At 28.3% G+C, this 26691-nt stretch overlaps 2 protein-coding genes across 4 annotated transcripts in view; one reads left to right on the top strand and one right to left on the bottom strand.

Moving 5' to 3' along the window:
• The window catches only part of Dop2r (dopamine D2-like receptor), a 213744-nt gene extending 199045 nt beyond the window's left edge, over positions 1-14699 (top strand). Inside the window, exons 6-8 of one of the 3 annotated variants that reach the window (XM_083085606.1) lie at positions 5408-5602; positions 9258-9745; positions 10140-14699. In XM_083085606.1, coding sequence (XP_082941732.1) covers positions 5408-5602; positions 9258-9745; positions 10140-10348 — 892 coding nt within the window. In that variant the 3' untranslated portion in view covers positions 10349-14699. The remainder of the gene's footprint in view (positions 1-5407; positions 5603-9257; positions 9746-10139) is intronic. The other 2 variants (XM_083085607.1, XM_083085608.1) reach the window with 2 other exon arrangements.
• On the bottom strand, positions 10139-26380 carry LOC145963544 (uncharacterized). The gene is made up of 6 exons (XM_083085610.1): positions 26159-26380; positions 25234-25382; positions 24187-24698; positions 23719-23931; positions 22906-23045; positions 10139-10588 (listed from the first exon to the last, which is right to left on the bottom strand). The coding sequence occupies exons 1-5, from the start codon at positions 26363-26365 to the stop codon at positions 22918-22920; spliced, it is 1209 nt and encodes a 402-aa protein (XP_082941736.1). The 5' UTR covers positions 26366-26380; the 3' UTR covers positions 10139-10588; positions 22906-22917.
• Positions 26381-26691: the final 311 nt, after the last annotated feature.

Here is a 26691-nt window from a genome sequence, read left to right on the forward strand (position 1 = left end):
TTGGATTAAAATTTGCTAAATAAAAATGTTAATACTTTATAACGTGTGGAAGTGAAGAAATATTTCTGTGTTTTTTTGTTTTTTTTTTTACTTTGCGCATTCGTTTTATGTCTTCTGGCACACAGGCTGCAATCTCAAATTTTTAAAAATTAAATAGAATACGATTTATGAACGTTTTATGTACGTTTTATGTACACATGTACTTCTATATATCCTCAAACTATTGCATTTTCGATCCTCGTGCCAGCTTCGTAGGTCGATAAATTCTTGGATTTTTAATTCCTCTTGAATTTTCAACTTGTATATTTTTTCACTTTTTCTTCGGTTATTCAATTCTTAGCTTTTACAGGTCTACTACATAAAATAATTTATTAAATCGTTGAATTTTTTTTATTTTAGCACGAACACAATTCTCATTATATTGCCCAATGCCAAAAATGTCCAATTATTTATAATATGTAAATATAATATGTTATTCACACATGTGTACTTGTTATTATATATGTATATATATATATATATATATATATATATATATATATATATATATATATATATATATATGACTATATAATATAAGATATACACAAATATATAATTTTACTCACATAAAAATATATACTATTTACCATAAATGTTCACAGACGAAAAGTGAGTTTTTTTAAATGCGATATACATGCATTTTATTTTTTTTAAATTAATTCAAATTAATTTTTCGAAAATTTAAAAGACTTGTAATTTCTATATAAAATTAAAGTTTGAAAATAAGAGAATCTAAAATCTTAATTATATAATGTTTGGAAGAACTTAAAATTAATTACAAAACTTTCCTATTGTATTGTTAACAATGGGAAAACTATAATAAATAACTTTAATACTAATAAATAACTATAATAGATAACTTTTCTCGCACACAATAGATCGTCTCGAAATTGGGCAAGGAAGCTGTGGCTGAAAGCACATTCTATATATTAGATCTAATCAGGATTGATTTTCGCGATTCCCAAATCCATGACAAATTATACTGCGGAAAAGGAGCACGAGAGGAAATTTATTCATGTGCTCCCTTATACGATATTATCCGGCCCGTTTGCCGGTACGATAAGCGCGAGGATAGGCTGCCTCCACTTAGAGCTCGATGCGCGACAATTCTTTTCAATTTTCGCGACCGTGTAAGGCTTGCATTTCAACGAGACAATTTCTCGTAGAGATTGGCGTCAGCTGACAGGGCGCGGGTCGAGGAACGGCATGGCCGAGGGTTAAGTCTCGGGCATCCCTGGATAATTCGCTTCTCTCGCACGCCCCCGCTTGCACGTGCTTTCATTTCCGTCGTACTGACGAGGACGGCCTCGTCTTGAATAGCCAACTACTTCCACGCGGTTTAATCGCCAGTCTTTTTGCTTGCATCTTTCAAAGTATGCATCTCGTTACATCTTCCTTGTTCATTCTTCACGTAAACTTGATGTTAAAATTCATGCAAATTGAATATTATGGGGAAAAATATCTTTTTATCAACAATTATGACGTTTATAACATTAGTGGCAAAAAATTTGATTAATATAAATAAAAACATCGAGTAAATTAAGAGATTGTAGTGTTAGAATAAAAAAGACTTGAATAAATTTTATAAACCAAAAGATAAATTTATATTTTTATCAGTTATTATGATTTATTTTATTAAAATAAATAGTATTTATAGCAATAAAGATCTGCATTTCAAAGAAATTAAGAATGAATATCTTAAGTGCACAATTTAAATATAAACGACAATAAATATTTCACTATCATTATGCAAAGTAAATATCCGCGATTGTATAGAATTTATATGACTATTACGTGATATCATAATCAGACTGATAGTATTTATGTTTATTTATATATAGTTATTTAGCAATGCATCAGAATATATAAAGTTATTCGCAGACCGTAAATTCGAACATTATTTACTTCGAAAAGTTTAATGCGCGATGATAATAACTTTACAGAAATATAAAATGCATATTCTAGTATTCTAGTTGAACATTTGTTTCTTTTCAGATTTATGATTCGATAAATACATAATATGATATATATGTACAAAATGTACTATCACTTGTATGTATATGTATTGTAAATATTATAATATTCCTAATTTAAAAAATGATAAATGTTTTAATGTTAAATTAAAGACTTAATTCAATAAATTGAATTTAATAATGGATAACAAACTTTTTTATATTTTGATTAAATTGATTTTTACTTCAAAAGAGTTTTAATTCTTGGTCTAAATAAAACGATATTTAATATTGAAAATTAAAAAGTTGTGTATTCAGGCATAGATATTCAATTAAAGTTCTATTCAAGAAAACTTAACCCCCCACATAAAGTAGATAGTTATTTAATTTGTAGATGGAAAAGAGAAACGGCGAAGTGGTTTTTTTAACAATTTATACAGCGCTATAGAGCTTAATGCATAGACATATACGTTCGTAAATATCCAACATCCTTAGATACCCAAGATTTTCGAAAAATATTAAGATACTTCGTTAAGTACTTGAGACCACCAACGAGAGTATCATGAAGATATAAACGAAACTTCCCAACACAAACTCCTGTTTACCTTTTTCCCAACGAAGAGTGCAGAAAATTTAAATATTTAAGCGCTTATATGTAGAGAAAACACGTACTCATATACTTGGGGAAAGCAGCCGAAAAATGATTTAACATTATCAAAAAACGAATTTAAATTAAAATGCAGGAAAGGCATCAATTACGATCCTTATTTTATTTTATATTATAAAATGTGACTAAAAATACATACTTTAGCATTAGTAAAAAAATATTATATTATAAAAAATAAAGTAAAAATATATTATAATATAATAGAAACTTTATATTATATAATAATAAGAAAACAAAAAATTTTAATGAGTTATTTTAATGAGTTTATTTCAATAATAATGATTAATTTGAATAAACTAATAGAATATAACAGAATTAAGCTAAGAATTATTTCGTTTTTTTCACAAAATAGCGCTATCTATAGTATAAAAAGATTTTTCATTATTTCTGACAATTGATGTAAAACCTAAATTAATATAATATAATAATTAATATCTGAATATATATGGTATATATATATATATATATATATATATATATATATTTATTTATTTATTTATTTATTTATTTATTTTTTGAACGTGTGAATTTATAGCTTCGGTAATATTTATATTTTAGCGATGTTGAGATTCTTTTCTTAACCTTGTACTGTTTTAAAATCTTTATAGATTTTTACGCAAGAGCATTGTACATATTTAAAAATAAAATTACTATTTTATTTCACATTACTTTTTATAAGCGAACATAATCAAAAAATTAACTTATATTTAAAAATGCTTATTTGCATTATAAAAATATTTCCATTATTGATGTTATTATTAACGGAAAGAAACTAATAATAAGCATTTTCGCGTCTCGTAGAGAATTATTCTATATTTTTTAGCTTTTAGCTTAGTAGTTTTTACTATGACGTAAATCGTCTTTACTTATGATATGCAGTATTTTCGGTCCTTGATAAATTAGACATTAGGTGTTCATAGTTGCAATCGCAATGCGGTAACTTTATATATATTTTGATATCTCTCTGGGGTACAATGTGTCTGACATAATCCGGCATCTTGGTTAATTCCCTATGTGCACCCATGTCGGCCACGTTGTCCCTTTATCGATTTTGTTATCGCACAGACCAAGATTTGGCCAAAACCGAAATTTTGATATTTAACTTAACAATTTAATTCATGAATTCTGTTGCCGGGACACGCACATCTTCTTCCGAAGCTATCTTTATGTGTGTACATGACACTTGAATTTATCCGAGCAATTATCATAAATAATAATTATCCCGTATGATAACACAAAGTTGAAATTGCTTGTGTTGTGTTAAATGGAAATAAATAAAGGATGTTTATTAATTAATTAATTAAAATTGCGTAAATCTCTATAATGGTTTTCTTTAATAATACGTATTGTATACAGATATGTGTCAGAAAAATTTAAATGAATTAATTATGATTATAACATTTTTTTGATAAAACATAAAATACCAACAATAAAATTATTTAATAACTCATTTTTTATTTTTGATAATTTTATATATTAATATTTTTTATATATTTGATTTTGTTGCTATTTAATCCAATATAAAATAAATAAATGTAGGTATATATCTTAACGTTAATATATATCTCGAAATATCTTTTTATAATTTTTTTTTATTTTCCCTAAATAATTTATTAAAAATACTTCAACTTGCAAACTTAAATTCTAAGATTTATTTAGATTACAATTTATTTGGATTGCGAATTCATTCGTGCAATAAATTTGCATATTCAAATATAAAAATAAATTCTCTAACATATAAAACTATTTTCCCATGGGAAGTTTATTCGTGCATGAATATGTCTTATGTATGCAAAAAACTGACAATCTAAAAAAATGCTGCGTCATGTTTTAAGCAATTATCAAATGTATTGCTTAACATTCAAAGTAAATTGCGGATTATTATCATTTTTTTTAATTTGCTAATGTAAAATTTAACCGCAAAACTTTTAGCTTACAGAAGAAAAAGGGGTATTAATAAAATTTATGACAGCAGACTCAAATCGTGATCTTTTGCTAAATGTAGACATTATTTTGCAATGCAAAGCGAGTTCTCTGCATGAATTCACAGACATTAAACATTTTAATGCAAATTCGCATTATTCGAATAGCTAAAATTCTGATAATATCACAAATTTAGAGAATATTCAATTTGATAAAATTCGCGAATTTGAATATATTATGAAGAAAATTGAAAAACTTACGCCGAATTTTAGTTTAAATGCATTGGTGCGTATTGCACGTTAAAGGCTGTTGAATAAATTAACGTAATATTCATATATTCATATAATACATATTATGTTGGATAACATTATTTGGCGGGAAATATCAATATCAAAGATTTTATCAGTCAAGGCGTTTATATTATATACTACAATTTTCAATTCGCAAAGTTAGCGTACAATAGAGTTTACATGAAAATTTTTGATATTTTAATATAATTCTTCTTTCTTAAAATTTTCTTGTTTAAATATTGAATAATTGAGAAAGGAAAGAGAAATAAGTACAAAACTTGAATATTGTGATTTCAATTGTTATTTCATAGCAAATTAAAGATAAACGACAATCGTTGAGATCTCCGTCGTAAAAGAGAAACAGCGATGCTCTGTCACTCAGGATCTTGCAGGTGCTGTCAAAAAGCGTGTCATCGCTTTGTGCATGGTAGATACGCTACTTGCTGGAATAATGCTGAGGGATGCCGGAAAAACAAGGAAGTGCATGATAGGTGTAGAGGCTTTTCTAGAGGCTTTTGACTAAGATCACGTAGTGGGTATTCTGTGGCAAGGTTTGCGGAAACGGCGCTGGGAGCGGCCGCCCTGGTGGCTCCTGGGATCGAGGAACCTACAAACACCGCTTCCGGCAGCAACGAGGACGAGGACGAGACGCCCCTCGATCCCGTCGTCGTCATCTCCAACGACAAGAGCACGGAATTCTTTTTAGCCACGGTCGTCGAGGAAGCAGCGTAAGAATTTCATCATATCTTCCTTTCATTCGTCTCGAGCGAAAGAAGAATGTCGGAATTTTTTTTCAACTTTGATCGGATATCGGATCGCATTGTCATATTGTTGCGCAACGCGACATGTCATACTTATCATGAAAGATAAAGAAATGCATCATTTCTGAGACAATAACTTTCTTTCTACATCGTTAAAGTATACTTTTTTACAATAACAGCACGAGATGAAATCAAATGAAAAGAATTTGTGCGGTTTTTAGTATCGTTTATTCGATATTGTAAAATGTATAATTATCAAACGATAAATTATATTGCATTGTATTTATGGGGCATTAATTATCTTCCCCGATTATTGGAATTAATAATAGCACAAGTCAATAAATGAGAAATATTGTATTAAAAATTACAACGGGGAATTTATATTAAACATTTTATATAAATAAAAGTTACTTTTTAAATAAGAAATAAAGAAATAAAATAATGTTATAATATTTAGTTTTTGCATCTTTTTTGTGGAACATGCTGGACATTTATGAAATTGTTCACACACAAATAAACTCGGGTTATATATATTAAAGAATATATAATGAATGATATAATAAAAATACAATTTTTCCTTTTGCCAGTCACTAAGCTCCGAAAAATAAGACAATCGTTTAAAAATTCACGAATGCTCAAAAGGCAAAAAAAGAAAAAACAAATACGTGATGTTTCGTTCATATGTAAAAAGAAAAAAATAAAATTCGCGCACGACAGTTCTTTTTTATTATAGATATTTAAAATATAATTTCAGTATTTTTTATATTATTATTACACAAAGAGAAAATTCTTCTTTTTTTCTCGCGATATTAAAAGAAATACTTGAAATTGAGTTTAACTAAATTGAACTATTAGATTGAACTTCTTTTGCGTAATGTAACACTTGTATATGGATAAATATTTGATCGAACTACTATATAAATTTAAATATTTTTTAGGAGATATTATACTATCATTTTGTCGATATCATATGACAAAGAAATTTATAAAATTTCTCAACAATAATTATTTTCTTACAATTTTTTTCTCTGAAGGGTTTCAAGTAATGTAAAAAGGCTTTGACTCAATCAAAAGTTTCAGTTTACCCTTTAATTAATCTATTGACAGAGAAAGAAGAAGAAAAATCTCCAATTAAGAAGGTATTATTTCTTCCCGTGCGGACCAAAATTTATGTTCATGTATCTCTCTTTCATTCTGAGTTTTTTTCAGATTACTAATAATGTAAGAATTATTGTGTTATTATCTCGAGAAAGCAATAATTACTTATTCCGAATTGTCTTTATTTCTTTAATATATTGTAATTTTAATTTTATTTATTTTAATATATATTGCTTTTTTGATAATATATTTGCAGTAGTAAAATACATAACAGATGATATATTATTAAATTACGAAACGTAATTATTTTCGCACGGGTAAATATAGAAATAATCTAGATGTGTGAGAAATAATGTTTGTATATATGTGTGTATATGTCTCTCAAACAAATAATATATATTAATATAGATAATTAATTTCACTCAAAATTAATTTATTTTCTTATGTTTAATTTCTTACATCAATAATAATTTACAAATAATTGTTTATAAATATATGTTTTGAGTTTATAGTTGCGTATATGTAAATAATTTTTGTTCGTATTTAATATTTGTATTGTTAACTGGATAGATATAATCACTTGCTCTGCACATATAATTTTGTGACAATTATTTTTAAACATGCAACGGTAACTTTGAAATTTTGTCATAAAACAAATTGTAAGGCAATATTGAATTTCTTATGAAAAAGTTAAATAGGCTTTTCCATAAAAACTACGATTAATTATTTTTCATTAAAATACATTTTTGCACTTTTAAACAAAATATTTGATTAGTTATATCTTACATTTTCAGAGCATTTTTCGAATAATTTGTTTCATATGACAAAGAGACAAAAACAATTCAGAATAACACCGAAAGTTTGTCGAATCGAAAATCTCGGATAGAAAATCATGATATTCCCAACGAACTGAACATTTTAAGGCGATCGGGCAATTGAGCGAATTAAAAAAATTCACGGATCTTCTCGCGAACGTGCGAGAAATACAATAGGGCGAGTAGCAAATAGCCGGTGATCTCGTGGTCCATTCAATTTCTTCGTTCTCTTCGGCTGCGGTACAACGATGGCCACTCGGTTCGAACGTTCGCGTGTCTCTCTATTTCCAAAACCTCGTACAAAGCCCGCGTATAGTACTCGTTTAATGGAAACTCGTCGCTCCGATAGTAATCCGGAAGTTCGTCGGCTAATCGCGATAGACGGTTCCTTTGTACTGGCGTGTGTGAACAATTTGCATTCTAACTACTCGTTAGAGAGAGAGAGAGGAGGGTGGAGGGAGGGAGGGAGAAAGAGAGAGAGAAACAGAGAGAGAGTTATCTTTGAAAACAGGCCAATCAACTTCAGGCACGGGCATTTCACGATTATTAATTAACGTGTATTTTCAGTGCTTGATTGGAAGTGATAATAATATTTATTTTGCCACAAGTGGGATTTTCTGTTAAATATACGAAGAACATTATACACTTATTGTTAGAATGCAATTTGTAGATAAACAGAAATCTTAGTAGTTGCACACACACATTCCTGTTTTCTAGTTATAATTTTAAAAATTGAGAGACGATATAACATGGCATTATAAGTGACTATGAACGGATTACATACGCGATTTATTATTTTAATATTATAACAATTATTTTGACATATATATGAAAAAATATTTTATATTAAAATATTTAGTAAAGTAAAAAAATTATTTAAAAAAGTCTGTTTTATGTAATCTATATAAAAGATGAAATTTCGTTGTTTAAAATGATTCGTTCCCTTCGTATTGTTGTCTCTGAGAGATGTAAGATCTGTTGTCGCTTGCATGCATATTTTAATAAAAAATTGTTAATATGACTCCATTCAGATGCTACATAATTCGATTCTCCATGAGATATTTTCTTTTAAATATATTCTCATATTCCAATCATACAATACCAAAGTAGCAAAATTATGTTGATCAAAAAGCACGCGATTAAAATGCTTTTCGAAAAGCAGAAAAATGTATTATTATTAAATATTCACAAAGCTCTCTCTCTAGAATATAAAGATACAATAATTAAATAATAAAAATACAAAAAGATATTGTGCAAAAATTAAAATAAACGAAAATTTTTCTATTTGATATTTGAATGCAAAATTTAAAGGTGATAATAATGTACAAAAATATTATATGGAGCAAGAGTAATATAAGATTTTACTTTTTTTAAATGCACTTTTTTGAATGCAATCATAATCAGAATGTAAATGTAATCATATAGCTAATAATAATAATAATAATAATAATAATAATAATAATAATAATAATAATAATAGTAATAATAATAAAACAAATTATATTAAATGAAAATACTGCGATCTAAAATTTGCGCCAGTTCGATGGCTTTTCATTTCTACTCTGTGCTCTTATATTTCTGCATTCGACATAAAATCTCGGACTTTATTGATCAACAACAGAAATCACAATTAAATCGTAAAGTTATTAAAATTAAAAGTTCACTGCAGCCGGTGAATATCGAGTCTCTTTCTGACACTCGAATCGCAGTTGTCGTTTCAGTGCCGTGGCGCAGGCCCAGCTGTCCGGGACACCTAGTGTACAGCGGAACGACTCCAGCGGCTTTGACGGTGCGGCGAGCAGCACGATGATCCACGAGCCGCTCGAGACCAACTCCAGTCCGAGTCCGAATCCGCGAATCACTTCGGGTCCACCATCCTCGTCAACTTCGTCGTCGCCGCCGCCGCCTCGAGGTCCGACCAGCGTTTCCTCCTCGACACAGACGAAGAAGAACGGTAACAACGGCGGCGCGAACAAGCAGGAACTGAAGCGACTAAAGAGCGCCGGCTCGCTTTTGCCGCTGCAGCTTGCCAGGACGCCCAGCGTACTGTCATCCTCCGGAAAAAAGGACCGGAAGAACGCGTCGGCCGGGTCAAGGTTCACGATATATAAGGCCAATAAGGCCAGCAAGAAGAAGAGAGAGAAAAGCTCGGCCAAGAAAGAACGCAAGGCCACGAAGACGTTGGCGATCGTACTAGGTAAGTTGCTCGCATTCCACCTCATTGATAATCGGCTTGGCTTATTACTGATAATCTTGGACTTGCGAATTAAAGGTAAAAGAGTGGAAAAGATAAATCGCATATGTAAAAATTTGAATATATAATTGGATAGAAAGACATTTAAAGTGATTTAGACTAGTTTTTTTCTGTAATTATTTTTTATCAATAATAAATCAATATTGATATATGTTAATATAATACGGAATATATATATGAATAAATTTATAAAAGATTAAAAAGCATTATAATTATAAAATCAAAAATAGAAATAATAATTAAAATGTTATTCTTAAAAAAATAATAATTATTAATTACACATCATTTTCTTCGCTAATTTAATTTCATATTTTTATTAACGTAATACATGTCATAGGTGTCTTTCTAATATGCTGGGTACCTTTCTTCACTTGCAACATTATGGATGCAATTTGCACGAAGCTAACGAAGGCTTGTCAGCCTGGTGTCACAGCCTTCATCGTCACTTCCTGGTTGGGCTACATGAACAGCTTCGTGAATCCTGTAATATACACTGTGTTCAACCCCGAATTCCGTAAGGCCTTCCGTAAGCTGATCAGCGTGTAAGCGAACGATTTGCAGCTCTTAAAGAAGAGATACGAGACAACAAACGTGACTCGGTGTGAATTGTCGTATTTGTGATTTAACAACGAGACTGTAGGCTTTCTCGACAAACTCGCAACAGGTACTGTTGTTCTTGTATTTGAACTGTAGCAGCTGCGTTTGCGTATCGGTTTTCGCATTCCGTTGCTCGTCAATCGTTTCCAAGTGAAAGAGGAAAAGCTAAGAGTATTTCGGGAACATTTCCTGCAATTTAGAAAATACAATCTACATAAAAATGAATGAAGATATCATTTTCGACGAGCATCATGTGAACCGTACTATTTCGTGAAAATAATTTATAAAAATTAAAAATATATTATATAATATATTATAAAAAATAAGAGAATGTATGTGTGTAAAAAAATGTTTTCTCTATTTGCGTTTTTCTTACATACATATATATATACATTTAAAAAGTTTAATTATTTAGTTGTTCACACATATTTTTCTTTTAAGAGAAACATATGTTATTGCAAAGATATTAAATGTTTTCACACATATAAATTGCACAACATATTATATAATATATAATAATAATAATAATAATTTTGACAGTCACTTTTTCGTTAAATCTTGAATGAAAAAATAAGATATTGTTTATCACATGTACATTCGACAGAAAATGAGGAGATTTCTCAAAAAAAGAATTGTATTTTACTTGGATAAAATTGATGTCATCAGACGGCGAAAATCATTTGCTGCTAATTTGTTGCTATCGAATGCAGCAACGAATCATCGCGTCCACGTGCGTGAATGCGTGCACTGTGATATCGAACTATCGTGGCGTGCTGGGAACACACGTGGACTGGTATACATGTGCACCGACAATGAAGCTGAATTTTCGCACGAATAGCTCAAATAATTTTGCTAAGTGAGGCTTCGCGAAATAAAACATTACGCGACCATTGACGTATCGCGCGAAATTAACAAGAATTTTAGGTAATCTGTACAAATCGCAAGCGACAAGCACTTACGCGGCATCCAAGGGACTCGGCAGACTAGCTGTTAAGATGTAATAATCGCGTTCGTATATAAGGGCGGATCCCTCTTGAAGATTATTTCGCGAAAGCAGATAATAATGAAGACCCGAGAGCGCGGAGGGTTAAAGTTGTTGGAGGTGTATTTATTATGCGAGCATATATTACACGTACACACACTATACGTCTCCGTGGATAATTAAGTGCGCCATGACAGTATTAACGTAGAATGTAAGGTATAGCAATATTTTTTCGCTCAAAGCAAAAGCAACCGAGACCGCCGTTTGTACGACGATACATAGGTACATGCTATACATATTCTCGCGTCGCAGTGTAACTATATGTATTTATACTTCGGTACACATACACATAGAAAGATGGAGAGAGATTACACATATATATATATACACGATATAAATGAACTTATGCCGTTCCTTCAACGATATACAGGGTGACGCCAAGCAGGGGCAGAAGTTTTAGAACAACATAGAGGAAGATTAATTTTTAGGAGCAGCGAATCTCCTATAAACATTAATTTGAAAGCTTCTTAACGAGTTATAAACGTTATTATTAAACGTTAAAGAATAATCATTTTTAAGTTACAATAACAAGATATTGATTAAAACTTATGCTTATCGAGAATATGCTATTTTTCAGGATGACAAAATTAAATTATTTAAGGAGAAAATGATTTATTTAGTTTTTTAAAATAATAATTTATATTTTCGTGAATACATTTATTAGAGAATAGATAGAAATTTACTACTGAATCGTCTTTCGAAAAACTTTTTAGTACACATTGAAAAATTTGAAATTAGTCTCGAGTATTTATTTATGAGCATCTCAGAGTTTCTCAATTTAACGTTTTCACGAGTTTCTCGTTTATTAAGTTTATTATAAAAATATCCTTAATCTAAGCAAAGTAAAAATTAATGTAGACAATCTTAATAAAATCGTTAAATGATTATTTATTTATAGTCTATTATTTATAGTCTATCTCTCTTTTTAACGAAGCAACTATTAAATACTTTGTAGATGAATAATGAATCTCATATGTGAAATCAAAACTGCACATACTTCTTAAAATTAGATTCTACATATAAACTATTACTTAAAGATATATGCATAGCTTAGAAGTATAAATAGGAAGCTAGGCAAGTTTACATACTAATTTTAATAATTTTATATTATATCTGTATTTTAATTATTAATTTCAATTATACTAAACTAATACAGCAAATTGTATTATAAATATCCTTGTCCTTGATTTCATTTGTCAGTATTTTCTGAAGAGCTATAAAGCACTACGTCACTCATCTGCAAAGTATTCATGTAGCAATAGATAATAAATGTAAAAAGCAAATATGCAAAAATTGAGAACCTCTGATATATATGTAAATAATTTTACGATTCTACTATCATACTTCTACTAAACCAATTGCAAATTTTACTCGCAAGCATAGTGCGGGCTCGATCGAACGACGAAATTTCGGAATTTGTCCCGCCTCGATGTTTTGATATGTACGATTTGTCGCGTATTCTGATATCAATGCCACGAGTCGTATGAATAATCAGGCGATCCTGGGGCAATGACAATGATGTGCACGAAGATTGAAAACACAATTTTCGATTTCACAGCTCGTTTGAACGCAGAATACAATTTGCGATCTCATAAGTTTAATTTTTAATTTTTAGTTTAATATTAATCCTCTTTTATAAACGATACAGTTAAAATGGACAAAATTATTAAAGAGAACTGTTATTGTATTTGATTAAAAAGAAAAATAACAAAATAGAGAAGTCCATTTAAATTTAGCAAAAGCGGGAGAACTGCGATGAAAGAAGAGCACACATATGGAATTCATTATGAGTTTTTATATCACGTTTCATGAAAAGGTTTTGTTCAAAGGCTAAATCGAGAGTTGTGTCGAGTAGTTTCTCGCGACATCATGTACGACGTACGTGTCCTAAGTTTCGACGATCCTTCGCGTTCTCTGTTTGCGGTCAAGCATGAAGCTTGTCGTGACCGAATTACCAAACATATCAGTACGAGTTACACAGCACGATAGCTGTCTTCACATCAATTTTCAAGGTGCGTTTTCACGCATTATACATAGGACGGCAGACTAATGACAGGAGTGAATCGACATGTAACAGAGCAAATTGATTGACACTGTGCTATCTCTTTCTTCCTTTTTTCTTTTTTTCAAGAGTAATTATTGTTGCCATATATTTTCCAAAACTTTTATTTAAACTGTAAAAACGGTGTGAATTAATATTCGCGCTGACTTCTATTAGATTCAATCATGAGGCATCGCTTGACAGAATTCACTTTAAAAGAAAAAAATAAAAGTTTTTCTAAAATATTTAATTTGTTTATTTTTTTCACTCAAATTCGATGTCTACTGGAAATTTGTGTGGCAAAACTATATCGTCTTTCATGGTTAAATTTACTCGTATTTCTTGGCGATGAAACACACACACACAAATATATTTTTAAATATAATTTGAATTTAGTATTGTTGTAATTTATGTAAAGATTTTTATTAATATTTAAATTTTTTTTTGTATCATATCTTTGATTTTTAATTTAATTACACTGTATGTCATGAAATCTTGTTGCAAAATACTAAATAAATATATTTTTTAGTTATTTTTACCATTCGTGAAAATCATAGAAAAGTAGGGTTTAAAACTAAATAATTATTAGATAATTCTGTACAAAATAACATTTATATTTATTTTAAGAATAGGAATTGTTCAGATTTAATATGAAACATATTTTCTTATATGTTACATGAAAAATTGAACGCACCAGTTTTAACCTGAAAAAGATTTCAAATTTCATTACTATGCGAGAGAGGTGCGCGGAAACATAAAGTATAATCTATATCTCATATTTGATTAACTTGTGCAGAGTTTCACGATCTCCATTGCAACCGCGAAGTTCACATTTCAACTAATATTTGATCAATGTAATATGAGCATCTCAAATCTCATGTACGGAAATGCTGTGGTTGCCTCGAGCTTTAGATTTAAGCAAAATGATTAATGCATATCTGGAAGATGCAAGCGTATAATACGCTTAATGTTTGAGAATTTTTTTAAAACGCATTAATGTTTGAGAATGTTTTATTTATAATACATATATAAAATAAATAATGACATCAAACAACAAAACCTTATAATTATTATTTATTTGCTTTTAACAAAATAAAATTTATTTGCTTTAACAAAATAATGAATTTAATATTTTTGCAAAGATTTACTTTGTGAGTCATGAAAATAAAGTGTTTATTTGGCGTTATATATTCAAAATATGAGAATTTTTCTACAAAAATGACACACACACACATATATATATATATATATATATATATATATATATATATATATATATATATGTTATAAAGTAATATTTGTTTTTAATTAAATTCACAGCGAAAATTATATTCTGTAACATAATAATGTTTCAAAACACAGGTTTTTAAAATTAAGTTATTTAAGAAAAAATTAATAATAAATCATCAAGAAATGCGATAATATTTCGACACCAAATGCACAAAATCAATCAGCTGAATATAATTATGTCCATTGTATGTAAATGTCGAATATTATTTTTATTTATCTAGAAACTTTTCCCACCATGTTCATTGATTAAATATTTTTATAAGAATAAATTTCTTAATCAAAATAACTTATCCATACTTTTTAATGCAAGTATTTCATTGCGACTACTCCGAATATAAAATCGATGCTTTTAATTTTGAAATTTCGAAATCCATCATGCTAAAAGTGATGATTTTTTTTATCTTTCGAATTCAATCTCAAGAAAGCAACTTTATCATTTTAACCGCGTTTACAACGAGGAGACATGTATTGCGATGTATTATATATTTTGGTACATGTCGAGACGCACAACAATTTTATTTCTCAAGCTGCATTCGCAACCGCACTACTTGACATACATTGTGCTTATATTGTATTAAAGCAATACTTGTATTTATAACGTTTATAAATGCAATGTCACGCGCTTCCTTTTTCTACGTTATGACATTGCATACAAAAATATAAATATAATAAATATATTGTCATGTAGACTTGAATTATTTATAATTTCTTTAATTATTATTTATTTGCTTTTAACAGAATAAAATTTATTTGCTTTAACAAAATAATGGAATTTAATATTTTTACAAAGATTTACTTTGTGAGTTATGAAAATAAAATGTTTATTTGGCGTTATATATTCAAAATATGAATTTTTCTACAAAAATGACACACATATATACATGTTATAAAATAATATTTATTTTTAAACCAGAGATCACACATTTTCCACACAATAAACTTTATGCTAATAAAAATATACGAAGTACATAAATAAAATTCAAAAATTAGATTGATATTAAGTAAAAAATAGTTTCCGAAATAAAAGTAAAATCAAATAAAACTGCCAAATAATTGATTAATTATTTTTGTCTCAAAGTAAAATTTATTAATTAAAATTTTTAATTCAATTATTATTGGCACACTGCATAGCGTAGCTCACTTAGCTTATATAACATTGAAACAAGATTTAAAAACTTAACAAAATCTGAAATTGAGAAGAAAATAAAAAGATTCTAAGAGGGGAGAGAGAGAGAGAGAGAAATAATAATTTTTACTTTATAAAAACGTTAATTTATCAATGTTTGGCGGTTTTATTTATATTTGTGCTTTTGTTTCTAGAAACTATTAATAAAACTATGGAAAAATATTTTATGTATACCTAGCATATTTTCTTTTTACTTCCTTCTTGTAAGATTTAGAATGTTAGATATTTAAAATACGCAGTGCACATAGATTTAAATCAATCCAGATGCAAATTTTTGCAAGGTTCCGAAGCGTTGCGAGAAAATTATTAGATCAATCGCGATTGTTGGGTTCGATATGCGTGTCCTGTGCTATTGCAATAACATCTACAATCAAAGCTTTGTACTCTATGAGTTTTTTGAATGCTGTGCGATGGTAATTTTTAAGCTTCCAATGTATATTTGTAAATATTCTACGAGTTACGAGCGATATTGTCAATCCTATCGTTACATAGCTTCGTGCTACACATGATGCGATTTACGGCGAGTTTTCTACTTGATTTAGGTGAAATAGCTCGCGTATATTACGTGCATGTAAGCTTGGACGAGTCCGTCGCTCGCGATAAATGACGCGAATTCGAGCTTGACAAACGTTTAACCGCAGAGTCGAATCATTTATCGCGATCGGTGACTTTTAAATGTGAATTGTCTCGCAAAGTGAAAAATTGCTTTGTAAGCTAAATTCTTTATACTGTTACATCAAATGAATCACTTTGAGATATAATACATTTATTTCCTTTTTAATTCGCCATAATACTTCCCATTTTACTATTTTATATGTATAATACGTACTGCGTATATTTTTATTTCATCTGCGAAGCAATTAGAGTAAAATAATGAATCTATAAAGCTTTTCCATAAAAGAGCGTCGTAAATTACCGCGAAATTTCTTACAATCTGACATTCTACTTAGTTGATTACTTTCTTAATATGGCTACTCTCAACTTTTTCTTCTGTAAGACAAGACAGCGGTTTACTTTGACAACACATAAGATAATATTCGTATTACGATAATTCTAAAATCTTTCGCGGAAGATTACAAGAAAGATTTCGTGAAATACATTCCGCTGAAATATATTTAATATCAGGAGTGAAGTCGTTCAGCTAAAAGGTTACAGCTTTTAATTCGGATAAGTCTTTTAATTTATGTAAACCTTCGAAGAAGTGAAACCTACTTAAATCGCTTCGGCCACAATAAATCTGCGCAAACCGGCTGTGAAGTTTGAATCTTTTCATAACTTTAATCGGTAAAAGTTCACCGACTCTCTGGTTCTTTGACTGATCGCGATTCATTCTCTTTCACCATTCTTCATCCGCTCTCATCTTCATCTACGTAAATCGCACCACGTGTCACTTAACGTTGTCGTAAGGAAGTAAAGAGACTTCCAGGTGAAGTCCATCGCTTCTTAATTAGCGAAGTTTTCACGCTTTCCTTCACTAATGAAGCACAGGGGACAAGTGCAAGCATATAATAGTGTAACGGATTGGGATGTACAATCCGCGAAATTCTCATCTCCGCGTTTACATCTTTGAGACCCATATTATCATTTCTGTTCACATTAAACACATATTACATATAGTTAACTGATTCTGAGTCTATCAAAGGCCAAAAAGCTATAACGAGCATCAAGTGACTGTTTAAGATTAAATGTACAATGAAAATATGGGTAATTCAAAAAGATGACATATGAAGCTTGTACGTCAAGATTCATATGTAAAGTTTAAATGGTTTTAATCATAAATATAATCAAATATATTTCCGAAAAAGAAAGAAACAAACAGAGAGAGAAAAAGAGAGAGGGAGGAAAGCAGAGAAGTATGTAAGCCTAGTCTTCTGTTAAAGCGTGACTTCGAAAGATATTAGAAAGTTTCTTACTATTCTGAGTAAGATGGCTGTATTTTTCTAACCCGATACTTTTCCCTCTGTACATATGTGAATCATATGTATCTCTCTGATACGTGATGTGTGAAACGATATCATAATTTGCGAAAACACGACAATGTAATACTGTATATTTGTGTAAATATACGTCTAATTGAAGAAGCACGATTTGCGTTCATGTGTGTTGTGCGTGCGCGTGGGTGTGTGCGTGCAAGATATGACGGAGTTTCTCACGATTCCCAATAGAATTTGAATTATGGAAACTTCCTGTTTCTGTTTACAAAACGATAAAGTTGGCACGTTGTCTTTCGAGGATGAAAGTGTTGAAATGCTATAATGTTATAAAATGAAAAAGTATATAATATATTATATGTGACATAAATATATAAAACGTGCGCGCGTGTTATATCGGTGAGATTGAATGCTGTTTTTTCTTATGGATTTCTTATTTATTATCACCAATGGTCTATACAGGGGGCATAGGTTTAAGAAAAAAATCTTTAATTTGCTGAGAATTATAAATTGCGACTAAAGAAAACATTTAAAAAATGCTGTATGTACTGAAGGCAATATCTATACATATTTAAGAAAGCGTGAAAAATACGCAAGACACATCAATACGTGACATGCATATACAGAGAAAGACACACTTGTTAAAAGTAATAAATTATAGTATAAATTAAAAATGGCCTTGTAATCTTTACCCTCGAATCACATATATCTTTTCCTATTTTTTGATTATTTACAACATTATCAGAAGAAACAACAATAAATAAATATAAATATATAACTATGTAAATATAATAAACATGATTAATTTGAATAAACGTTTCAAATTGTAAATAAACATACCAACGCATCAGAGTATCTTTTCTACAACATATTTCACTTATTAATGAATATCACGTAAAATAACATCGTTAATGAGTTTTGGCAAGGCACGTGTATTAAAATGAGTTGCAATTTTGCGCTGAAAACGCACGATAAAAAGACTTTGTAATTGCAAGAATTTCAATTACGATTAAAATAATGAAAAATAACGACAGTACTGGCGAATCCAATTTGCAATTAAATCGTTCATGCTATCTCCATGAAATGCACGAATGAAGTAATCTAACGTAAACTGAAAGTAAATTATTCACTCTACCGCGCGAAGAAATTTTAGTGAAAAGGAAAACAAGATAAACTTATATTATTCTCACCAGACGTAATTAAGTGTAAAATTTACGTTAAGTCCACAACTTGCAAAAAATAATAAAAGTAATAGGGGATGAATATAATTTATCAATTTAAATCACGAATTAAAGGAGATGAAAAAGAACATGTAACAAAGTAGTGAAATAAAAGAAACACCTGCAGCAACAATCGCGTTATATATATATAAAATTTAATTTATTAAAAAATACATATATTTGATATATAAAAATATATGCTTGATATATTTAATAATTTATTTTTATATAAAAATTAAAATCAAATATATATATGTGTGCATAATTGTTTTATTTATATTTAAAAAATAATATATTTATACATAATGTTTGTGTTGTCTTTTAATTAATTATCAATAAAATAAAAAAACGATACAAAATTTAATGACAAATATTATATACATATAAATTTAATGTAAATGTATGTTAATGTATGTTAAAAACATATTGTTACAATATATATTACATTATAATTTCTTTTTTATATTATCATGAAAATAAAACCTTCATTCCGATCAAATAATTTTTGTTATTAAATGTGACAAGGCAGCTCAAGTCTACTACACACATGTGGCTACATTGATTCGGTTCAATGCAATCTGCAGTGACAATGGTCGCAGCCAACTACTACGGCCGCCAGCAAAATTCAATCTACAGCAAAATCGTTCGGTGCCAACTTTTACGGACGTTTGAGGAATAAAGGGTATCCTGGGAGTTCGACCGTTTATACCTCTGTGAGCATCGAGGTTCTTGGTCATGTGATGAACAATAGAAAAAAGAGAAGTAAACGATAATAAATAAAAAGCGAATACGAAAATGAAAAGAGAGAAGTACAAAATTCATGAGAAAATAAATTTAAGATAATGTTTCCATGTCAAACTTAATTTGTTTGACGTTTGAAAGTTTAATTTTATTTTCCTCGATAAGCTTTAAAATGCATTTTTGATTTAGAAATAAATATATAATTTAGATTTTTTATTTAGAAATTATATATATATATAAGTGTACCTATATATATATGTGTACGTGTACATATATAGTACGAATTGTTGCTTGTTTTGTAGCAGCAGTAATTATTTTTGCATTTAATATAAATATGATTAATTATGACGAAATATATGTGTATATATATGTATAAAATACATACATACACACAATCTGTCACAATTAATCATAATTTATTAAATGCAAAAATAATTACTACCGCTGCAAAACAAACACAACGATCTGTGCTACATACATCTTCTTCTCTTTCCGGTCGAGAAATTTCTCTGCTGTAATTAATGTAAAATAAGAAACTGAGGTGCAATTACGGACAAGACGCTTTATTTCTTTCCTATTTTCATCCTTTCTATCTTATAGCTTTGTAAGAGGAGAACCAACACCTGGTACTCGGTATGCGGAATTGCAACAGTCGTATTATATGGTAAATTTTTGAAGGATTTACGAGCGACATGTATCTAAACGAAAAGTACGCGAAACATTTATGTTTTTAGACAAGTAAAAAAATTTTTATACTCGAAAAAGGCATCTATTTTTCAATATTTGCTATTAAAAGAAAATATAATTAAATATAATAAAATATTTTCTTTTCTTCTCTTTTTTTGAAAAATATCCGTAAGAGTGTGCAATACTATTTAAATATTCATTTTTTGCTATGTAATTTTTTGATGTTGCCTCAAAAAAATACATAGATTTATATAATTAATGTAAGATCATACACATATTATAAGTATTATATGATCATATAATAATTATATATGATCTTATATAATTATTTTACATTAATGATCTTATATAATCATCAATCATATTTGATCAAATCTGTCTTCATATATAATCTGATCTAATCGAATATGATTATATAAAAATAAGATCATATCGCGTCAAATTTCGGATGTTATTATATATATATATATAGTTATATAAAATTATATATATCATCAGATCTTCTTACATATAATTATGTAAAATATTTATATCTGACCATATTATACTCATTTTTTCTCAAGTGCAGTTGTACACATATGTATATTTAATATCTCTGTTTTATAAATTATATAAATTTTGTAACTATTATATTGTACATCACGCTATTTATATTTTTCATTTTCATGGTAATCTCATAAATAATTAAAAATATTTAATAAATGGTGTGTGATAAAATATTTCCTACTGTTTGACATAATGTTTGACTTTCTATTCTTTTCGTATACATTCAACATTGCAATAATAATTATTTAAAAATCGAAAAAAAGATTAAAATCTTTTTGTGTGTATTAGACAATTTATTTTTATATTAATGCAATATTCAACAGAGAATTTATACGGGATATGACTCATTCTAATGTAATATTGCAATAAATTGATTTTGCCTTTCGATCAAACAACTGAAGTTTACGTATGCCGATAAATTAACAGAATTGTCAGGCACGTGTATGATTAACGAAATTGGTTTACTAATTAATATCTCGTGAATACGCGTTCCATATTCATAAGCTTCTACCAACGAACTTCCAACGTTCGATGGCATTTGTTGAAGCGAACAGACGTACTTCTAAAACATAATAGAGTAGAATATTGAAATTTTCACTTCAAAATATATGTAACGATAAATATTGAATTAATTGATTTTTTAGTTACTACTTTATTAGGCTTATATATTCAATGTATTCTTTTTATTTTAGTAATTGGAGAAAAATTAGAAATATTATAAATAAAAATAAATTTAATAAAAAAATATTTTAATATCTTCTCATAATATTTATTTTATTCTGTTATTTTTTCAATCTAATATATAAATGTATCAGATTTTTATATGTACAAATTACAGTTTTTTATTCTACCTCTCGTTTTAGTTATTTAAAATATATGATGGTATATATATGATTCTACATATAAATCATAATATAAATATAATATAAATATTTTTGCAAAATAAATCTTGCGTAATCATGAAGAAAATATTGTATAAAGAATATTAAATGAAAAAAATTTTTAATTTTTAAAAATATGTTCGTATTAAGTCTTTTTCTGTGCAAAATTGATCAAATTAAATTGAATTAAATTAAACTAAATTAAATGATTTACTAATTTAATTACTTTAATTAAATAATTATAAATTGAATTGTGGTAACTTATTTACTAATTTAATTAATTAATAGAGTATATTAAAAATATTAAATTTATTTCAATTTGATATAATTATATAATATTATATAATATATATATATATATATTTATTTATTTAATTTTATTATTTAGTCTCATTTAAGAAAATGACATTTATGTTTTAAATGGATTTGGATTAATTCAGTCTAATAAAAGAAATAATGAATTTAGTGAACTCTTAACTGCATTGCAAAGTGCAATATAAATGTATGAATTTAATAACAATTTCTGAGAAGCAATATGGTAATTTTGTTCTTTTAATGCTAGCTTTTCACTCGCATTTCGAAAGCATCTTTATAACATTGAAAATATGTTTATTCAAAGTACACAATTTACTTAATATATTTGCTTAGAAATATAAAATTGTCCAATATGGCGCCAGAAATGCGAAAGAAAGTATCTAATAAAGCGAATAAAATAGTAAAATAATAAAGAAAGTGGTATATCCAGAGATTTTTTAAAGATACGTATAGGCTAAGATAAGGAAGAAGAAAAGCAAAACAAAAATAATGCTTGTAATTAACGAATTAATGCTTGTAATTAACAAAATATTAAAAACAAATATTTACATATCCATTATCAATAAGATTTTCGAGCGACATAAGTATCATATCACGAAACTCTCAATCATATATTAAGAACTTACTTTTGCATGCGGTTATGATAATTTCGGCAGAGTTAAGCCTGTATCCGGGATCATAAGCTCCATCGGTTTTGTGGTCGGATTACCCATATGTAACGTGTAATTTATTCCGCCAAAGCTGCCTAGCCGTTGCAGCTGCAAACCTGCAAAGTATATTAATAGCATTACATCTGTCGATTGTGCAAAACAGTTGTTCAACGAATAAATCTTTAAGTGTAATCAGCAGATTGATTGTTAGATGGATTTATATTGAAGACTGCAAGAGAAAAAAACAGAAACATGCATATGTTATTTGATCTAGGTTTATTTTCTTCAGATTTTTCTCAAAGTTTATTATAATCTTAAAATAAAAGAGAGTACGAAACTATTGCTTTAAAATATTGATCTAATGTATATATTTTAATTTTTAATTTTAAAAATCTTAATATTTGTCATAAGATTTGGTAAAAAATAATGATATAAATAAATAATGATATAAATAATGAATGATACAAACTTCTTTGCATTGTTTAGAATTTAATTTTAAGTCTTGTAGAATTATGCAAGTATCTCATAAAGTTTGGTTTCAGTCTGAACTGATATCGTGCACAATTTTCAATTTATACGTAATAAATTTCATAAAGAAATTTGAAGAATTTTACAAATAAATATTTACCAAAATATAAATATACGCCAAATATTATTATTCTATTATAAATTCTGAAGCTTTCTCGCCGAATGTATGTATCTTCGAAGAAAATCATATTGCGTTAAATGTTATGTTACGGCATTACATCCAGAATCAAAGAGAGATGTAAGAGTATATAGCTAAGATACCTGTGGGGTACCAGGGATTTCTTGCCTCTTGAGTTTGTAATTGTTCTATGTGATGTAAACTTTGCCCAAGATTCAAAGTTGGTATGCTCGCAGGCATGTCAGCCATCATTCCACTAGGTATGCCTGTTGATATGCCACCAGTTATGCTTCCAGATACACTTGGAGTCAGATTATTTGGTATGCTTCCCATAAAGTCCAAAGGTAAGTTTGTGCCTGCAACAAAATATAAAGTATTACAAAAAAAAATCTGAACTATAAAAAATTGTGATTTAAAAAAATCATCTTTTTTTTATTATACATATAACAAATTCATAAAAATCATTGAAATGCAAAAATATCGTGGTAATTAACACAAGTTAAACGAGAAGAGATAGAAAAAAGAAAATTTCAAAAAAAATTGAATTTATTTGGACAGCAATAAATTTTTGTTATCACCGAATGAGATATCATAATGAGCTACAATCATACTTAATGGTAAATTATTATTTGTCGCCGTGTTTGATGCTACTGTGGACTTCAGCGGTAACATTGTAGCAAAATCGCTGCTAGTCTCCATCGGCCAAGAAGTAATCGAATTGGGTATGGCAGATACGTTTGATAGAACAAAGTTTGTCTTTCCGTTCAGAGGTAGTAGAGCGAATGATGTTTCTGGTGAGAATTGTTGTAAAGGCCAACCGTATTTAAATCCCTTGGGCAACGCATAGTTTGAGAAGGAGTTCCGAGCATCCTTCAACCCGCTCTTCTGCTCTTCAGACAGAATGTAGTTTAACATAGGATTATGGGTACTAATTTTAATGTCATCCTTCAGTGTTTCCGGAACTAGGAATTTAAGATCCTGCTCATTGGCCGTGAAACTGTTCTTCGGTATGTTTATGAACAAGTGAGCATGCATGTTGCTCTTTAACTCATTTTGAGTGGGAAGAGAAGGTGTCACAATAGCTCCATGTTTAGTAGTGTAAAACTGAATTGGCTCAAGGTTGCTAAATCAAACAAGAGCTAGATTTAAATGTACGGAATAATTAAAATATTATTTTGTGTAAATTATTCAAAGTACGATAAATATGTTGATATGCTTTTTTCACATAATTATAAAAATTCTACAATCATAAAATAATTACTGAGAAATAAAAATTAATAAAAAATTAATAACAAGTATATTAATTTTCGAGATATTTTATGATTAAATGTTTAAGAATTTTCTTTATGTATGTAGTATGTAATTAAAAAATATAACAATAAAAAATTTAATTACATTAATTACATTAAAAATCTATACCCTTGAAATTTTATTTAAAATACAATATCAATTATGATCATTAAAATTAATGCTAATCAATATCGATTATATCATTTTCATATAGAGCAATTTGCAATAACATAATCGAGTAAAAATCTAACGATATTTGAATGGCACTCTTGTTATAAAAAATTGAGTGATTTTACGAGTTTACACTGTGTATCTACATTGTTGTACTAATCGAACAAATATTAGAGTTCCAGGCAGCTATTACGTACTTTCCGGCGAACGGCGTTATTGATGTTGTCGTATCCATGATAGGCGAACTGGGCTTGGTTGTTAAACTCGTTAAGATATGACCTACAATCGAGGATTGGTTTGTGTTAACTGAGATTGATGGAATGATTGTTGAGGAGCTGTCGATTGGCTAAAAACAATAACAAACTTTTATTAATTGACCCGTTGTTAATTGAAGCCACATATATTTTTTTGATACATTTATCTCGTTCTATCTTGTGCATTCTACAATTTTTTTATTATTCAATTGTATATTATAGTTGTATATTATATAATTATTAATATAAAATTATAAATTAACGAACTTCATAAGTGTTATTTAATAAATAATAAATAAAATATTGTTAAGCTAATATTGTTTAGCTAATAATAAGCAAAATGCAAAATTATACAAAATTATTCTAACAAGTAATAAACCAATGCAAATTTATACGCAATTATTATTGTAACAAAAAATTATTATAATATATATTAAGTTTTGATATATATATATATAAGTTTTATTAATATATATTATTATATTAATATATATTATAATATACATTATTATAATATATATATATATATATTTTTTTTAATACAATTAATGTAAGTTTAAATTAATTAATAATTGACATAAATATAAATTATGAAGTTTTATATATAATGTAAAATAAAATTTCAATAACATCTAAAAATTTTGTTTATTTTATATTAATATAAGTAAAAATATGTAATGAATAACTCTTGATAAAGAGTTGTCAAATTTGACGGCTTTTATTTATGAATTGTAATTATTCGTAAAATTGCATATGTTAAAATTGTCACAAAATATGTTTTGCTTTCTAAAAATTAAATTCAATATAAGCAAGACATAACATTTCAGTTTGTAAAACTGAAATATTAATTGTCATAAATTTTGCTTACCGCATTACAACTACCCGGCAATGATGTAGTCGAGTCCAGCGTTGAACGGAGTTTTATCTTGACAGCGTCTGATGAATAAATTTCATCAATACTTGAAGGAATAGAAGATATGGGAAAGTTGGATCCAGGAATGGACGTTGATGGTGACGTCGGAGATGTTCCAATGTTTAATGGAGAAAGATGTTTGAAAGACAAACCCATTGGCATCGATGACAATTCACGATTATCTATAACATATTATTTTCGGCATCGTTTGAATAAATAATACATTATAAAAGCATTCCTTAATATATATTTATGATAAAAGAGCATGAACATTTGTACCGTAAAAAACAAATTTTGATCTCTAGAGAGAAAGATAATTCCGTTTTAAACTCGCACGAGAGAACATATATATTATATACACACACATGGTAAATGTTGAGGTATTATATCTCTCTCAATAGATGCGTAATATAAATAATTCCAAAGCTAAATTTTATTGTAAAAAATAACTGACATGATACAATCAGATTAAAATACCGAGAGAATAA

The sequence above is a fragment of the Camponotus vicinus genome, unplaced genomic scaffold, assembly GCF_025532165.1.
Source record: "Camponotus vicinus isolate PSW18456_S1 unplaced genomic scaffold, iyCamVici1.0 SCAF_12, whole genome shotgun sequence".
In the NCBI taxonomy this organism is placed as follows: domain Eukaryota; kingdom Metazoa; phylum Arthropoda; class Insecta; order Hymenoptera; family Formicidae; genus Camponotus; species Camponotus vicinus.